Here is an 18106-nt window from a genome sequence, read left to right as displayed (position 1 = left end):
AAATTATGATGTAACCCTAGTAACTTCCTGTAATGATGTATTGGGGCTGAGATGATAGCATTCCATCATTCATGGGGAGCTAACTTTGTACAAAATATGACCCTAACCACCAGAGGTGTCTTCCCTTAATTCCATTGACTGTATTTACTAAGCTTCTTAATGCCACACTTAGTCAAATGCTGCCATTATAGCAAGTATAATTACTCCTACCTTCTTGAATTCAGTCCTTTGACCCTGTTTTGGCCAAAATAGTAAGGTCAGGAGCCAAATGACTCAACTAAGCATTAGCGACCTGATTTAATGAAACACCATTGACAACCTTTTCAATGGATGATTGAAGAAAGTTGGAGAGACTGATAACTTGGGGTTCTGATGTAAGCTCTTCAATCTGAAACATTACCAGTCTCTCTTTCCACAAATGCTACTTGTCTTGAAAAGTGTTTTCAGTATTTTTGGTTTTTATTAAGGTTTCTAGCATCCTGATGGAGAGTCTGAGGTTTGATAGAGTACATACAGGGATGATATTTCCCCTTGACAAATTGTTCAGAAACAAAACCAAGTTTCTAACTTGCTAGCAAAACCAAGATTTTGACCTGAAACATTAACTCCTTTTCCTCTTCCACAGGTGCTGCCTGACCTGTTGAGTAATTCCAGCATTTTCTGTTTCATTGTGTCTTTAAGAAATGCAGGTGTCTTTAAATAAAGGAGACTGGCATTAATTGGCATGAGACATCCACAATGTTGGCTCCATTAAGATTTTGTGTAACGGACAGAATGGCCAGCTACCTTGTATTATTGTGCAGGCAGCTCCAACCTGGTGCCTGCTGCCTTCATTAGAACAATGGGCAGAGCTAATCTTCCAGTGCAATCCTTGTCTGTATTCAAAGTCTATTTAGCCCATTAATGCTAACACAGTGTTACTAATATTGCTAAGGATTTGCATTTTTTAAAATAAAGTCAGTATCGGAATATCACATTTAATTTAAATATTTACTAACCTTTTTTCTCTTTTATAGCTCAAAAAATATAAAAGAAAATGCAAAACAGGACAAGATAACGAGGCAGCACTTGCGGTGAATACTGGAGAACATGCCCTTTCAGTACCACGGATAACCTATGACCATATTGATGAAAAGGAAGATAAGAAAGATGTCACCTTTTTTATTGATGAGACATCAGGTATTTATATATATATATATATGAATATAATACTAGAATCCCGCTCATGGTAAATGGTGGCTAGATATTTGTAAAGCATTTTGAATAAAAGTTGGTATCAATATCGATAACTCCAGAACCAGTGTTACTTTTGCAAAAAGTTATCTGGTCAGTCATGTTCAGGAAGGGGACACAAAATCTGCCTTCCTTGCTAATTTTAGTTTGTTACTGACTCTCAGACTTACACCAGTATTATTGACCTTTAACTGGCCTTGCAACTCAATCTGTTGCATTTAATCATTAAGAGTAGTTCACCAAAGCATCTTGCCACTACATTCCTAGTTAATTAGTTATGAGGATCATTTTTCCATCTGTTAATGTATTTTCAAAATAATTTTGGTAGTTGTATTCATAATTTCCAAACATAGTGGATGTTGCTATTGTACATGATATTGTTTTTTTGTTACAATAAAACCTTAGTTAAAATCTTATATCCTAGAGAGTGCACAATAGTCAGTCCAATAATTGGGAGGAAGGGTAGTGAATAAAATTAGTCAAGTCAGAATCCATCATTTTGTGGGTTTAGAGTCGTGCATTAGGCAAAAAGGTAATCTTCACTCTCACATCCTCCCTGAATCTACTGCCACCCACCCATGCTTTGGGGTAATTTATAGTATTCGATTAACCTACTGCCCAGCATGTCTTTGCCATGTGGGAGATCACCTGGGAGAATCCTGCCAAGCCCAGGAAAATAGATAAATTCCATGCAGACAAAACTCAGGATCAAGATCAAGCAATGGTCTCTGTGCCACGATGCAACACAAAATCTGGCGACGTTCCTCTGTGCACTGATTGTTATACATCTGGAGGTTTTGTCTTTGAAATGGATGGTTAATTGTGGATTTTTTTGGTATTAGAGGTTCAAGTGCACCTCTTTAATAAAGCACAGTGTTTATTACTCTTGTCCTGGCCAATATTTAAATTTTTAAGTTGTATTATTAAAACAAATTAATTAGATTACATTTTGAAATTTGAGTGTTTTTTGAAGTTGGCTTGATACATACAGTATCTCAGCCAGCCTTTTTCATTTAATATGACCAGGATCGGAGAAGGACCAAGGAAACAATATGTAATATCAGAAACAAATGTAGACAGAGCCACTAGGAAACCAGTTATAACAGCATGTCTCAGGACATGCTGCCTTCGTTGTCTCCATTGCATCTTAGTTGTCTGGAAACTGAAATCAATGATGACGATATTGTGAGTTGTCAGTGCAACCATCTAGTTGACTAAAGACATTTTCAAACCCAGAAGTATCAGAAAAGGATCTACTGTGGCCAAAGATGGGTATGTTTAATGAATGACTTTGTGTTGTTTGTTTCTATATATCCACTTGCCAGTTTGATGTTTTGAAGTTTCAAGTTTTGGCTGTGATTTTCTGGATATGTAATTGCTTGGCTTCATATATTCTCCTGCTTTTGGAGTTAAACCTGTGAAAACTGAGAATGGCCATGGAATTTACTCACACCCATTGCACTCAATGCAGGTATCAGACTAAAATGTACTCTGTATTTCTTTTCACAATCTGTAGCCAGTAGCAACAACATTATTGTTGCTTTTATAGATCTATGCTCTGTAATGTGTTGACATTGTGAGGTCTGTCTCTAGTCGAAGCTGGTATGCATCACTTGAAGCTGGCCTTCAGCTTTTAAAAGAGAGATGTAATATGGTTGCCTGTGAGAGATTTCAGCAAGAGCATCGAAAGAGGTTCATTGTTTTTAACATGCTGTTTTTCACTAAGGGTTAGCTAAGAAAATTACCCTCAGCTCTCTACTGGAAGTCTTCCTTGCTTCTCCTTCCTCTCCTTGTTCTGACTGCTTATTTTGCTTGTAATTCTGCACCGCAAGGGGAAATGCTTAGTATTGTGTTCCTGTACGGAAGCAACTAGTTTGTGCAGAAGTCTTCAAATCTTCCAACACCTGCCACATCACTCCCTGTAGACTTCAACAATTTTAAAGGACCCCAAAAAATACCAAACACTTGTACAATCATTGCAACATCCAAAAGAAATCAATCACCAGCAAACCTAGCAGTAGTTGATAATCCCTTAAAATGGCACAAGTGGCGGTTACTCTCTGCTGGTGACTTCATGTTCAGCTATGCAAGTTTAAAGGAGGGTGTTAGCTGAAACATTGAATTTAAAAAAATGCAATGCTGATGTCAAATCTCTATCACAGACTGTTAGACTTCAAGAATGGTGTCGACTTGCATAGCCTGGTGGGTATTGGCTGAGCGCGTGTTAATGCCCTCATCAGCTGCACTTCATGCCATTAATCTCCAGTGTCCAGATGACATTTTGGAGCAGAAGCAAAACATATGCTACATGTAGGAAATGCTGCATCACCTGTATTTTGGTTATTGTGTTTGCGTTAGAAGATAGTTTATCCTTTATATAAAAGGAAAGCAAATGCAATAAATGATTCCATATGAAGTTAAATTAAATATTGCTATTCAGAAATTTGAACTAGAATGAATGTGTACGTAGAGAACAAATGCCAAATGAATCGGAGAGCAGATGGAAATCATTATTCGACACTAGTAATTACAGGTCATGTACACAACTCATTACTGGTGAATTTGTCAAAGTATAATGCCCACAGAAAGTCTCTATGATGAATAGCTATTGGATTTTTTTAAAAAACCATTAGGTATTACTATTGTTTGTGAGCAAGGCTGTATTTAGTATCTCATCAATGCTTTTGCTCAGGTAAAAAAAAAACTACTGACAACTGATTTTAATGTAGTTTTCTAATCCTGTTGCTGCAATCTAATGTTGTGCATATGAAACTTATAACTGCCCTTAAATTTGAATTTTAAAAATGTGATTAAAATTGTGGATTGTAATAGCGTTAAAAGAACACAATAAATGGAATTGCACCCAGAACTTGAGAGCACCCCAAATGTTCAAGTGTTGGTAATGATCAGCTCAACAGCATGTTGACAATGAATTCATGTTTTGTTACAATAGATTTGGAGCACCACTGAAGATTTTTATTTACCTGAAGATTTTATTGTTTTCTTTAGTTTTTGAAATGAATTGTTTAAAATGTGATGTTCTATTCAATTGTTGCATATAAATTTAGCTAAAGATACAAAGCTGATTTTTGTTTTCTGAACCAACTGCTTATTTTCCTAGTTTTGGTTTGGCACTTACAACAAAATGGAAAGGCAATGCAAGCCATCACAAAACTAAATTGCAGCAGAAAATTGTCTCATCATATTAAGTCTCACTGTAATTAAATGTGATTACACAGAGATTTGGATAACCTCATGATCCCATTTTCCCCAGATTCCATCCCAAATTGTTATTGCTGCTTTTCAAATGGTAATATGAGAATTGCTGTGTTAAATGCATGTATTAACATAGCTTAATATAGTGCAAGCCCACTGCTTTGACAGGATATATCATTAGCATTAGCTAAAGCTCTAGCTGCTTTAACTTATCACTGAAAATATATTATTGTAACTTATTTAGCTTTTTAAACATCTTAAAATATATTAAACTTATTTCCTTTTTAAATATACAAACACATTTGCTGTGAACTGCTTGATTTCTGTACTTTATAGTTGATAGGGATGCTTTGCAAAATACTATGAGATTCTATATACGTAATCTGTTTCTGTAGTAAATTTCCAGTTGCAGTTTATTCCTCACTGTGGCGCTATAAGCCAAAACAAACTCCCCCACAAAAGGCATTTCAAAAGAATTGCTCTGGAAGTGCTCAGCAATTTAACCTGAATGCTATGAGTGTTAGAATGAAATTTCCACAAGTTTTCTATCTTTCAAGATACCAAGCTACTCCTTTTCATCAATTCTCAATGCTTTCTTCAGATTCCCTGTTGCAGGATTCATTCCAATACAATAACTATTATGCATGAGTAAATCTCTCTTTCTTAATTTTAATTTCTTGTAGTTGTCCTCAGGGTGAAAAGTCAACATTAAACAGTCAGATTCCTGCAGAAGTTTGAATAAAGTTATGCTAATTTCCCAAGAAATAACTGCAGTGAATTAAATAAAAATATTTGAGGGAATTTTGTAAATGTAATTTCCATTAAGATCATTGGTTAACTGAGGAAAAATACTGTAGAAATAAACTGACATAGCAGAAATATTTTATGGCAAGTGAGTTACTTCAACAAAATTAATGCATAACTTTTATTGAAATTTAGTTATGGTGTTTTAGATACTCAAAACATTTTTTATTATTATACCTTTTATACTTTTTTATACCTTAAAATGCACTTTAAACTCTGGCATGACTTGTAAATCAGTTTTTTGCTGTTCAAAGAACAAAACTATTTTACAATTGAACAGATTAGTTTTGTTTTATTCTTCTTTATGAAGAAAATTACCACCATTATTTTCTTCCTGAATATCATTTCACTTCTACATGAGTTAAACATTGTTCTAATATTTGGCAATCTCTACCTGGGTTCTTACTCTGGAGGAAATAGCTTCTGAACTTACCATATTGAACCCCATATATATTCTTAAAAATCTTGATGAAATAACTACACACCATTCTAAGCTCAACAAATTATCAATTGTTTATGTAATCTTAATGATTTTACCTAAATAGGTCCTTGTGCCCTTCAGATGTTTTGATCACTCCTAATTAAGCATATAATTTTTCCATTTGATGGTTAAAACCAAAAAGAGCACTTCAGATGGGGTCCACAGACCTCTTGTTAAAGGTATTGGTCGATAGCTTAAAAAAGTTTGGGAACCCCTGTCTTATACTTGCTCTTGATAAATTATTGTTTCATCCACAACAGTCTTTTTATGCGTTTCCTTTCTTATTTATCTCTCAAACATGTAAGTGGAATTCAACATCTGTTAAAGCAAAGTTCTTAAGACACGCCTGTGTTTCCTTCCTTTCTTTTCCTCTTCCCACCCAAAATGATTATCTTCTGCTGTCCTTTCATTCCTCCCATCTTCCCCCCTCCATCCCACTTTTTCCAGATAGCACAATGATTTCATGATGTGATTAAATGTCCCAAAATGAGTCATCATATGATCAAATCGTGTGTCTGGGATATCGGGTTTCCACCTTAGGAACATCACACCCTGACTAGAATCATTGGCTCTTTCTGGGTTCTCCTTGACCTTACTGCATACTTTGTCAATAAGAATAACTTGCAACATGAAGTTAGAATTTGAAAGGAGCTGCTGTCTACTACTCCACAAATTGAAACCTGTGTAAATCGTTATTTTGACATCAGAAACATTCATTTTAAATTTGTTCCCTGAGCACATATGCACTTGAGTACAAACATATATTCGAGGTGCAACAAGGTTAAAATGTCAAACTATTGTCCAGAAATTTTATCATCATCCATTTTCTTGTCTGTGCATTGATTTATTTGAAAGCATGAGATTGAACACATCCTGATGACTTTGCTGGATTAGTAAATTTGATGAGTTATGCAAAGACCATGCGACATTGCTGAATTAGTATTAGAGATACAGTAGTTAACACAGGATGTTTAGACTGTGCATTAATTCTGCTCCCTCATGCTATCTGTCTGACTTAATGACCTTTCCAAACAGATTTCAGGGATGGCTAATACTTGTCATAATGAAATTACATAAAATTGTAGAAAAAAGAAAACAATCCTTCAATTTTAAAAGAGATCCAATGCCAATGCTGAGGCATCTGTCACCATTGCAATTATTTTATAAGAAACATTTTCTTCTATAGTAGTGTGTTTTTGATGTACTTAAACAATGCTGGAGACAAGTATGAAAGAGCATCAGCATGTTTCTGACCTAATGAGAAGAGCTAAAATTGGACCACTGTAATTCTTGATGGGGAAACCTCAAGTTGAACACAATAGTTGATACTTTGCTGCACAGCAGTCAGAGGAGGGTGTCAGGTGTTAAAGACAGCGAGCCAGTAGTAGCAGTAGAATAGTTGCCACTGAGCAGAGATGCTAAGAGCTCCCAGGTTTTAAAATTATAGCACTGAAGTATTTGCAAATGTGAGAGATGTAGGAAGGAGGTTGTTGCTGAATAGGTGGAGTATGGTGGGTAGTTAGGTGACTTTTCTAGATGCACCAGAAGAGCCTGCTAGGATGTGGCTCAAAGTATTTTAGAGTTATAGAGTTAAAAAGGATCTAGTGCTTCCCAGTGTATATGACGAATAAGCTCTTCTTGGGCTTCCAACCAGGTAAAGGTATCAATTTTAATTGATGTTATGATGACAGACTCAGCCAACTTCATCAGGGATGATGTTTAGTCACATCTAGTCCAGTGGTACATTTTCCCCCATCGTACATCCCTTCTGACTGCTTAATCCTCAACTGATCAGTTTTCTGCTGTCCTACCTTGTCTACAATTGAACTTCAACAAAGGTGAAGGACTCACTCTAAATAAGAGCTGGAGTTGAGGATTAACCAATTAGAAGGGATGGAAAATGAGATATATATACACCACTGAACTAGATAAGCACAGGCATCATCCATGATGAAGGTGGCTGAGTTTGTCATTGAAACATCAGTTAAACTCAAAGCTTGAGAAAAGCTTGCTAATCATAGAGTTAATCAGTGAGGAAACACAAGGTACCAACCTTGTGCTTAGCCTATATCCTTCTGAACCCGTCCTATGCCATGTACCCATCTACTTTTTCTCAGATTTTGATATTGCATCTGCCTGTACCACTACTAGCACAGTGGTTCCAAACCTAGCATCCATGGGTGCCTCAGTTAATGGTAGGTGGTGATTTATTGATTGGTTGATTGGATAAATCTGTGTGCTCTGACAGGCGTTTCTTTGCAAGAGCTTTTGTGGCAATTCTATCACACAGTATCTGCTGGTTTACATAACATCTGCCAAGTCAGTACAGATATCTTTCTTCCTCTGCAGAATTTCATGTTGATCAAGCCCTCCCTACCAGGTGGCAGAGAGTTCACTGCTGTACCACCTGGGACAAGTGAAACTTTTCAGGAACAAGGAGATTCCTCAATGGAGAAGCAGGATACCCTCATTGGGGCCACTAGATTTTAGACGAGTAGATTTTCATGCTCTAGGGGAGATGAAGGAACAACCATGAGTTGCTCACAGTGGTGTTCACAAGCAGCAAAAGAACATGACTATTTTTCCTCCATAGACGGAGGGAGATCCTTGTAGTTGTAGAGATTGGCATGTGTGAACTGATCTTTCTTTGGAGGATTCAGAGATGTGCTCTACCATAAGAACTATTTGAACACCTTTCCTTGAGTTTCTCTGGGTAAACTAGGAAAATAGAAACAAATATACAAATGTTATTCTCCCTTAGTCACTTCAGTTCTGAATTTCCATTGCTTAGTTTTACCTGCTTAAAAAGCTTCAGCAATTTCCCCACAAACTTTTGATTGAAGCAGCAGAGGAGTCACTATGTTGACATTGATGTGGAATCTTGGAAATGCGCAACAAGAGAGCAGGACAAATCTGTGTGCATCTCTAGGGTGATAGTAACTGTTCACCTGATTTGTAAAAAACTTGTTTCTCTGACATTGAATAGGAAGATTATACATTGATTGGAAAAGCTGAATTTTTGTATTGATGGGTGTATCAAGTATATATCATCCATCATATTGTAATGATAATTTAATAAGAACAATATTATTTGTATTTTAATTAAAAAATACAAGTTGTACGCAATTTGAGTTACCTGTTTTACAATAATTCTTAAAATATATCATGTAGATGTTTGTTCGCAAAATAATGAATCACCTAGATAATGATGAGACTGACACAGAGGAGTAATCTTACATGCTTACCTTTGTTTGCACATTAATTTCTGCTTTGTCAGGTCTTACAAGGATGTTTAGACAATCTGGTAAGTCTGCCCTAATGTAACAATTATTCAGATGCTGCAGTCGGAATTGTAATTGTTGAGGAATTAATTTTGCTTTTGTCTCAACTCTCCTCTCCATAAATAATTTTCTCCATCAGTTCTCATCAATGCTTATTCCTTCTCCATTTAATTCTCTTATGCTGTGTGGAAAATTAAACAGATGGTTGATTTTAGTGCTTTTTTCATTGTTTCAATGATCTATTTGCATATTATTATTGGTGTCTGTTGTTGCAGTATATAATTTTTCACTAATCTGTTTGGCTTTCTCATGCAGTATTAATAATTTATTTCTGAAATCAGTCGTTGAGATAAATGCACAATCATTTTGGGGATAATACTTGTTAATGAATGTCAGTGTTATTACATACTCATCTGCCTTGCTTCCTGTCTGCCTTGAATGTAGAATGAGCTTTGTCAATGACACTCTAAGCATTTGTTTCCATTGTGCAACTACTAAACCAAGCGATTCATTTAAGCATGTATAACAAGCAGTCATTGTCTGTTGCTTGATTAATATGTGCTAGTAAATCATTTATTTTATACCAAGATTCATGAACTCAACAGGCATTTTTATTGTATGACTATAAAAATTATTCATTAGGTTCTTTGACTGTTTATATCCGAGTTATTGCAAAGTCTTCTTTGGCCAATCTCAGCTTGACTTAAGCGTTCCTTTCATCTAATTCTTGCAATTTATGTAAGTTTCCACTGGTGAAGTTCTTGCAAATCTTGGCACCAGCATGCTGCAATTTCTTACCTGCCTCAGACTGGAAAAAAATCAATCTCTTAGTCTTAACAGCTGCATGTTTGTCTTCCACTTTACTGGAGATTAATGATCTTGTTTTACACCTCCCTTGTGGATTTTGCCTTGCTTTGGCTTTGTGCATGCAGATCGACAGTTTTCCTGGTCCTCCTTCACCATCTGTACCTCAAGCTGTCCCTCATCACCAGGTACCAGATGAATCTCTAACATTACTTTTTACAAAAGAATTTTGTGTTCTCCAGGATAAACATACAGTATTTGCTCATAATATATGAATTAGTCAGAGCTAATGTGGGTTTGTTTTTAATAATAAAATCTTTTCATAGATTTTGATAATTCTAATAAATAAATTTAATCCTTAATAATGAAATATAAATGCATGTACCATGTTTTATATATATATATATATATATATATATATATATAACAACAAAATGCAAAAAATATATATATATATTTTGCATTTTCTTGTGTCTTGACATCCATAGAAGCAAGCTGTAAGAAATATTTTAATTATAATGTCACAGTATTGTATTAGTTTAATTAGAATATCCTTAAAATAATGGAATGATGGTACCTGTCAATTAATATTAACTAAATTTGGAGTAATATTTATGTTTAAGCTGCAGGCTGTTATTGTAGCTTGTGATCACTTAGGCCAATATGACAAATCAAAATGCAACACTAAACTTTGTGATAATGCTGGTGCTCTCTAAGTTCACACTGAAAATCATATTTGTCTCAAAAAAGTATTTTTATATCTCTATTTTTGTACATGTTTTATTTTAAAAGTGAGAAAACGTGCCATTGAAGGAAATCCAAATGATATTTCACGGACCAGCAGTTTTACTGATGGAATGGACTTGATGGCTGAAGAATCAACACTGCCGGTGGTGACAGATGTATTACAGTAAGTCTAGTCAGGATTTGAATCCATTTAATTTTTTCATATCCTACCATCTTTTGTTAATCTGTCTCTGTACTACATTAGTTGGTGACTGCTTCTGAGTCAATGGTAGCTTAATAACAATTGAAACTTGATAAAATAGACAAAATATTTTCCTTCAAGAGAAACATAAGCACCTATTTAAACCTAAATATATTTTACCCTGATTTTTAAATACACATAATTTGATTCAACAACCATATACTGGGAAATACAACAGAAATTTTGAAATTTGGTCTTTGAAAGTAAACAATGTCACTATTAGGAATTTGTTTCTCTTGAATGAAAAATGTCAACCTTCATTTTTTGATACTAAGAATGGCCAGCTGGGCAAAAAGGCAGAGGCAGTTGTGGAAATGGAGTGAACTAGATATTAGCATGAGGATAAAATGTTTTTAATTTAGAAACTGTAAAAGTGTTGAAAAGATTATCCATGTTTTGATTTGGAAGGAAATGAGCTTTCTCTTGGCTTCAAGTAATTATTCAATTGAAATAATGAATTAGGATACTTTGCCCAGTAATTTTGACTATCATGTGACAACAGGCAGAATTCAATTATAGAGTCTGGAGGCTTTTGAGAATTCAAATAACTTTAGTTTGTCACAACATAATTCTGTTAGCTATAGTTCTGTAATGATAAGAGAAGCTGATTAGTATTTGAGCCAAGTCTCTACAGTAACCAGCTTTTTCTAGCCCATAGATTTCATCACATCTGGTGTATCTATTTATAATCTATTGAAAGTAGTAATTATTCATTTTGATAATTCTTTATTGTACATGAACTGGTTGCTGAATGCTATTTTATTATAAAACATTTTGGGATTATTTATATTTTATTAGATACTATGTTGTTATATTTAACTAAGTTTTAAAATACAAACCAGAAAATTCTTGTTTTTATGATAAATTAATACAACATCATTTCATTAAGCTCTGGCTCTCTGGTAATTCCTCTGATTTACACTTGAGGCCGATTTTTCATCTTATCAACCATGACTGTAAACTCCTCAATTTCTACAGTGAGCGCAATTGTGCAGTACGTTAGCTAGCCGAGAACTTAATCAGCCCAGGCATGGAGACTCTGAATTTACCAATGATATTACATGACTAGAAGGAAATGTGGAAAAAGTATGTAACATGTAAAAAGTAAAATGGCCTGCTGAGTTTCTCCAGCATTTTGTGTGTGAAACTCTTTTGGTAGGTTTGACTGAGGATCTGTCTCATAAAAACATAAAAATGAGATTATCACCAAAGAGTGTCACACACACAAAATGCTGGAGGAATTCAGCAGGTCAGGCAGTGTCTATAGAATAAAGAGCCGATGTTTTGGGCTAAGACTCTTCATCAGGACTGATGAAAGAGATTTATTGGTAACTGTTGTCATGAATGTTGGTGAGATCTTCCTTGCCTGCCTGTTTTATGTTGGTTCTGGGGTGATTTGTGTCACCTTGAAGATACTAAAGTTCAATATGAATTCAAATACTTTTTTTTAGTGTTGTCTTTTCAGCAAAACTGGAACCTGAAAACAGTCAGCTATATTAACAATAGCAGACTAGATCATTGTCTTATATGTTTGGGTTGACATAGCATCAATAAGTTCAGACTGATTAATGAAGCAATGGAAGCATTATAGAAGTCATTATTAAATTAACTATCTCATTCAGTGAGGTGACAATTGGTGCCTGACTGCAGCAGAAGGATGATATATTTAGGACAGTCTTTTAAAGCATATTGTTAGGACACAGTTAGGAATCTTAGCTTGTGTTTTGCCATGTTACCTGTGAATCCTCAATATAAGCACTGTACAGACAAAAAGAAAAAGCGTATCTTATTTTTGTCTGAATTTGTATTATTGCTGGAATTTTCTGTTTAATTTAGAATTTTCTGTGTAGTAGTAAATGATTCTCTAAAATGGGTGGGGCTCTGGTAAAATGGTGGCACGCTCAGTCACAGCAGTTTCTACGGGGCCAACAAAAGATGTTATTGCCTTTAGTAAATGCATTTGTTTATGATCACAAGATCTTGCTGGACATTAAGAACTTAAAGACATTAAGAACCTAGTCGACAGGTCTACACTATGGATGAATTGCTTATTAACGGAGAAGCTGAAGGAGTTGGAAGTGGTGTGGATAGTGCTGCTGCCTGCATCCGAGGAGTCTCTTGAATGAGTTTACAAAGAAGGTGTGCAGTTTAACAGTGAGTGATCATCGTAGTCACTTTTCTTGTGATCACAAAACGCTGTTTGACAATGTTAATGTGAAATGCTGCAAGTCTGATTCACTGGTGAATGGCGGGGGTGGACACAGGGTCCTAGCGAGGACTAGTCCTCGAGCTGCAGTGTTGCTTGTTTGCAGCCGCCCAGGAGAGAAGCGCTGAAGATGTTACTCTCCACCGTAGTGCCAGAGGTGGTACAATGTGGCAACCATGCTGGAGTCGATGCTGCTCTCCAGTTTTTGTTCAGCACAAGAAAGGGTGTGTTGTGTTCAACTGCAGACTGCTGCAATACTCATGGACTCACGGACTTAGGCTATATATTTTTTGTGTGACTGTATTTTACTGCTGTCTTATATGAGTCATGTGTGCCTTGTGCTGTGAATGATTGTTGGTACTCTGCTTTACTCCTTACCCCAAAGTAACACCGTTTTGTTTGGCTGAATTTGTGCATATTCACATATGGTTAAATGACAATTAAACTTGAACATGATTTTGGCTGCATATCATATAGAATATATTTTTTGTTTAGTTTAATCTGATCTTATTTGCTTAAATAGTTCAGTATAACATCATGGGGCAAAGGGCCTTGTGTGCTGTACTGCCTGTATGTTAACATGTTATAAATTGTGTATGCAATAGCACTGGTGCTATAGGAGATAAAGTATAATTATATGATTCATTGCCCTGGGCATGCAGCTGTTGTGCATCTATTAAGTAAATTGAAGGACCATCTGCTTATTTGTTTACCATATTGTGGTTGACTGATTAAATTATTTGAACCAAATCCTTAATTATTATGAATAAAATTCAAATAATAAAAAGAGAAAATGTGTGTCATTTGCAGTAGAAAGAGATTAGTATTTGGGTATTAACCTATGTAACTGAATGGGATTTTCTTACTGAAAAATGGTTTTTGCACCATATTTGACTTTCCTATGGGTTTAATGAATGTTAGCATTCATTTCAAGAGGTCTAGAATGCAAGAGCAGGGATGTATAAGGCCCTGATGAGGCCACACCTTGAGTATTGTGAACTATTTAGGGCTCCTCCCCTAAGAAAAGATGTGCTGGCATTGGAGAGGGTTCAGAGGAGGTTCACAAGAATGATTCTGAAAATGAAAGGGTTATTGTATGAGGAACGTTTGATAGCTCTAGGTCTGTACTTGCTGGAATTCAGAAGGATGAGGGGTGGATCTCATTGAAACCTTTCAAGTGTTGAAAGGCCCAGACAGAGTAGATGTGGAAAGGATGTTTCCCATGCTAAGGGAGTCCAGGTCAAGAGGCCTCAACCTCAGGATAGAGGAGCACCCATTTAAAACAGTGATGCTGAGAAATTTCTTTAGCCAGAGGGTGGTGAATTTGTGGAATTTATTACCACAGGCAGCTGTGGAGGCCAGGTCGTTGGGTGTATTTAAGGCAGAGCTTGACACGTTCTTGGTTGGACATGGCATCAAAGGTTATGGGCAGAAGGCGGGGGAGTGGGACTGAGGAATGGACAAAAGGATCAGCTAAGATTGAATGGTGGAACAGACTCAATGGGCCAAATGGCCTAATTCTACTCCTATGTCTTATGGTCTATGGTCTAAATAACAAATACAGCTGTCTTCCTGATTCAAGTCATTTTGCTCACCTTTTTAAACTCCAACAAAGCTTTATATTTACTGTTTTGTGTTACATGAACACTTTAAAAATGAATTGAGGAAATTGCTAATAGCTTTTGTTCAAACTTCTGTAAATGAAACCTTAAAAACATTGTATCTTTGAATAAACTGTGTTGTGCGAAGGGCACAAGATTAAATTACAGGTAAGTCTTCTTTGGTCATTTGGCTTTAATGCAAATCAACCTTTCTATATAACAAATGTTTCTAGAATTTTGGAAGGAATATAATATATCAGAGATTGGGGCAAGGTGAATTTAGGTGGTATGATACAGAAACTTGAAAAGTTTGATTGAAGTAGGTTGTTTGCCGGCAAAGGGACTGCATGCAGGTGGGGAGGCTATAGAAGTAAGACCTCAACATGTGCACATCCCTGACAGAGTAAAAGGCAAAGCTGGTAGAAATAGGGAGCCCTAGATGATGAGGTATATCGAGGCACTGGCCAGGAAGTAAAAGGAGGCATGGTTCAGGTATAGGCAGCTGGGATCAAGCAATACCCTGGAGGAGTATAGGGGATGCAGAAGTAAACCCAGGAAGAAAATCAGGAGGGTAGAAAGGAGGCATGAGGTAACTTTGGCAGAGAAGATTAATGGAAAATCCAAAAAAAATTATGTAATTTATATTAAAGGACAAAGAGTAACTAGAGAGAGAACAGAGCCTCTCAATGTCCAAAGTGGACACCTTTGTTTGGAGCCATAATAGATGGGCAAAGTCCTTAATGAATATTTCTTTTTTTAAAACTCTGTTTTAGAGTCATGTAGACTTTAGAACTCGGAAAAGTAAATGAGGAGGTTTTGGGGTTGTCCAGATTATAGTAGAGGAGGTTCTGGATATCTTGAAAGGTATGGAGGTAGGCAGATCTCCAGGTCCTGATGAGGTATATGCAACGACACTGTAAGAGGCTAGAGAAGAAACTGAGGGAGTCCTGGCTGAGATATTTTAATCATTATTAGCTATGTGTAAGGTGCTAGTTGATAGAGGGTAGTAAATATTGTGCCTATATTTAGGAAGTGTGGTAAAGAAAAGCCAGGGAACTAAAGGTCAGTAAGTCTAACATCTGTGGTAAAATTCTGCAAAGGATTCTGAGCAATAAAGTACAGGCAGTCCCTGAGTTAAGAACGTCTGACTTGGGAATAACTCGTACTTACGAACGGAGGAAAAAGAATGCGGTCCGCTATTTTAAGTTGGATCACAACACCGTTTGCCATTTTAAGTCATTGCCGTTAACGCTGTGAGTGTGTAATTTTGTATTTGGCTTAAATTTTTCTTAGCAAGATTCACCCCGACTCCTCCCACCCACCTTTTCCAGTCAGTACCGCCCCCACTTGTCCCATTTAACCTGTCTCAGTGTGGGTGGACTTCAGGACCCGGGGGAACTCGGGTCAGGACCCGCCACCTGCGGCTGCTGCTGAATCCGCAGTGTTTCTGCTCCATTGATGGAAAACGTTCACGATTGAAAATAAAGTGGGAATAATAAAGCGATCGGAAAGAGGTGGAACACCATCGGTCATTGGAAAAGTGTTAAGCTACAGTCGGTGAACAATCGGAATAATTTTAAAGGATAAAGTGAGAGTAATGGATCATGTGAAAGGCCCTGCTCTGATGAAAACTACAATTATTACTAAACAATGCAGTGGTTTAATTATTGAAATACATACGTTTCTTAAGTATTTATATGCATAGAAAGGTAAAATATATACTACGATAAACGTTTGACTAACTGACGCTAAATACCGGATGTACCTGTTCTGACTTGCATACCAATCCGACTTAAAGATGGACTCAGGAACGGAACTCATTCGAAACCCAGGGACTGCCTCTGTATGGACATCTAGAAAGACAGGTTGATTTGGAGTGGTTGGGATGGCTTTGTGCATGGGAGATCATGTGATTTGATGCAGTGACCAAGAAAATTGATGAGGATAGGACATTTTGAGATCTATATGGACTCCAGTAGGGCCTTTGATAAAGTTGCTTGGGAAGGTAAGAGTGCATGGGGTCCAGTGGGAACAGGCTAACTAGGTACACAATTGGCTTGATGGTATAATGCAGAGAGTGATACTGGTAAGTTATTCTTCAGACTAGATGTGTATGACTGGTGGTGCGTCTCAGGGGGTTTGTGCTGGACCCTTTGTTCTTTATCATCAAGGTACAAGTACATGTTTCATTAAAAGTGGAGTCACAGATAGACAAAGTGGTGAAGAAGGCTTTAGGCATTTTGGCCATCATAAGTCAGTGCACTCAGTGTGAAAGTTGGGAAGACATGGTACCCTTGTACAGAATGCTGATGAGCCTGCACTGGATTATTGTGTTGATTTTTGCTATAGGAAAGATGTCACTAAACTGGAAAGAGTGCAGGAAAGATTTACATGGCACCCGCCAAGACTTGAAGGGCTGAGTTATAGGGAGGGATTGGACAGGATTGGACTTGCTGAGCATAGGAGATCGAGAGGTGATCTTGAGGGGGATAGGTAGGATAAATGCACTCTGTCTTTTTCCCAGAGCTGGGGAATCAACAACTAAAAGGCATTGGTTTAAGGTGAGAGAGGAAAGATTTGATAGGAACTTGAGGGGAAACTTTTTTACACAAAGGGTGGTGCCTATGTGGAATCAATTACCAGAGGAAGTAGTTCAGCAGATATAATATCAACTTTTAAGAGACAATTGGATAGGTGTATTAATTGGAAAGGTTTACAAAGCCAAACATTGAGAATGGAACTAGCTTGGATGGGCATTTTGATTGGAATGGACAAGGTGGGCCAAAGGGCCTGTTTCCATGCTGTTATGATTCTAACTCCATGATGTTACTGTTGAACGTAAACTGAACATTTACTTTTTTTAAAAAAACTCTGACTTAAGCAAATTCTTCTGCACTGTACCTGCAATCAGGTTTCAACAAAAGAATTTTAGAAGTCACATTGTTTCCTTATTAAATAATATTTAAAACCAATGCTATTGAGGAATATTATTGAGAATTGTATTTACCTAAATTGATATTGTGAAAAATATTTGTACTCTCTCAATACTCAATAAAGTAATCCAAATAACCACAGGTTCTATTTACCCTCATCTATTTTGACAGCTGACTGAATAAAGCCAATGGTTTTATTGCTCATTTAACATACTTAAGTCATAAAATCATAAATTATATTCATAAAATTATTGTATATATATCTCACTTCCCCGAGGAAGATCAATTTGTTCAACAATTTTAAAAATCATAATCATTTATGAAGGGTTACGTAGCAGGGGATAGCATTGATCATTTCAGTTTTGGTTCTATTTCTGGCCTTGGCAATGTGTTGGGTCTGCAAAGAAACGTAAAAGAGGACGCTTTTTGTATCCCACCTGGATCTATGCTTTGTCAATACAGTATTGCTGATCTAATTTGCGGACAGGGAATTATTTAAAAACAAAGGTGTAAGTGACGTTATTTAGGTCAATACTGAGGGTCCTTTTTGTCCATCTTT

General features: G+C 36.5%; 1 protein-coding gene across 1 annotated transcript in view; it reads left to right on the top strand.

Annotated features, from left to right (window-relative positions):
- The window catches only part of LOC132398577 (potassium voltage-gated channel subfamily KQT member 1-like), a 526812-nt gene that overhangs the window by 131532 nt on the left and 377174 nt on the right, over positions 1-18106 (top strand). Inside the window, exons 12-15 of the mRNA XM_059978218.1 lie at positions 1017-1179; positions 9012-9038; positions 9948-10007; positions 10612-10729. Coding sequence (XP_059834201.1) covers positions 1017-1179; positions 9012-9038; positions 9948-10007; positions 10612-10729 — 368 coding nt within the window. The remainder of the gene's footprint in view (positions 1-1016; positions 1180-9011; positions 9039-9947; positions 10008-10611; positions 10730-18106) is intronic.

This window comes from Hypanus sabinus, chromosome 8 (genome assembly GCF_030144855.1).
Source record: "Hypanus sabinus isolate sHypSab1 chromosome 8, sHypSab1.hap1, whole genome shotgun sequence".
NCBI lineage: Eukaryota > Metazoa > Chordata > Chondrichthyes > Myliobatiformes > Dasyatidae > Hypanus > Hypanus sabinus.
The sequence above is the reverse complement of the archived record's forward strand: the minus strand, read 5'-3'. Positions and strand labels throughout refer to the sequence as shown.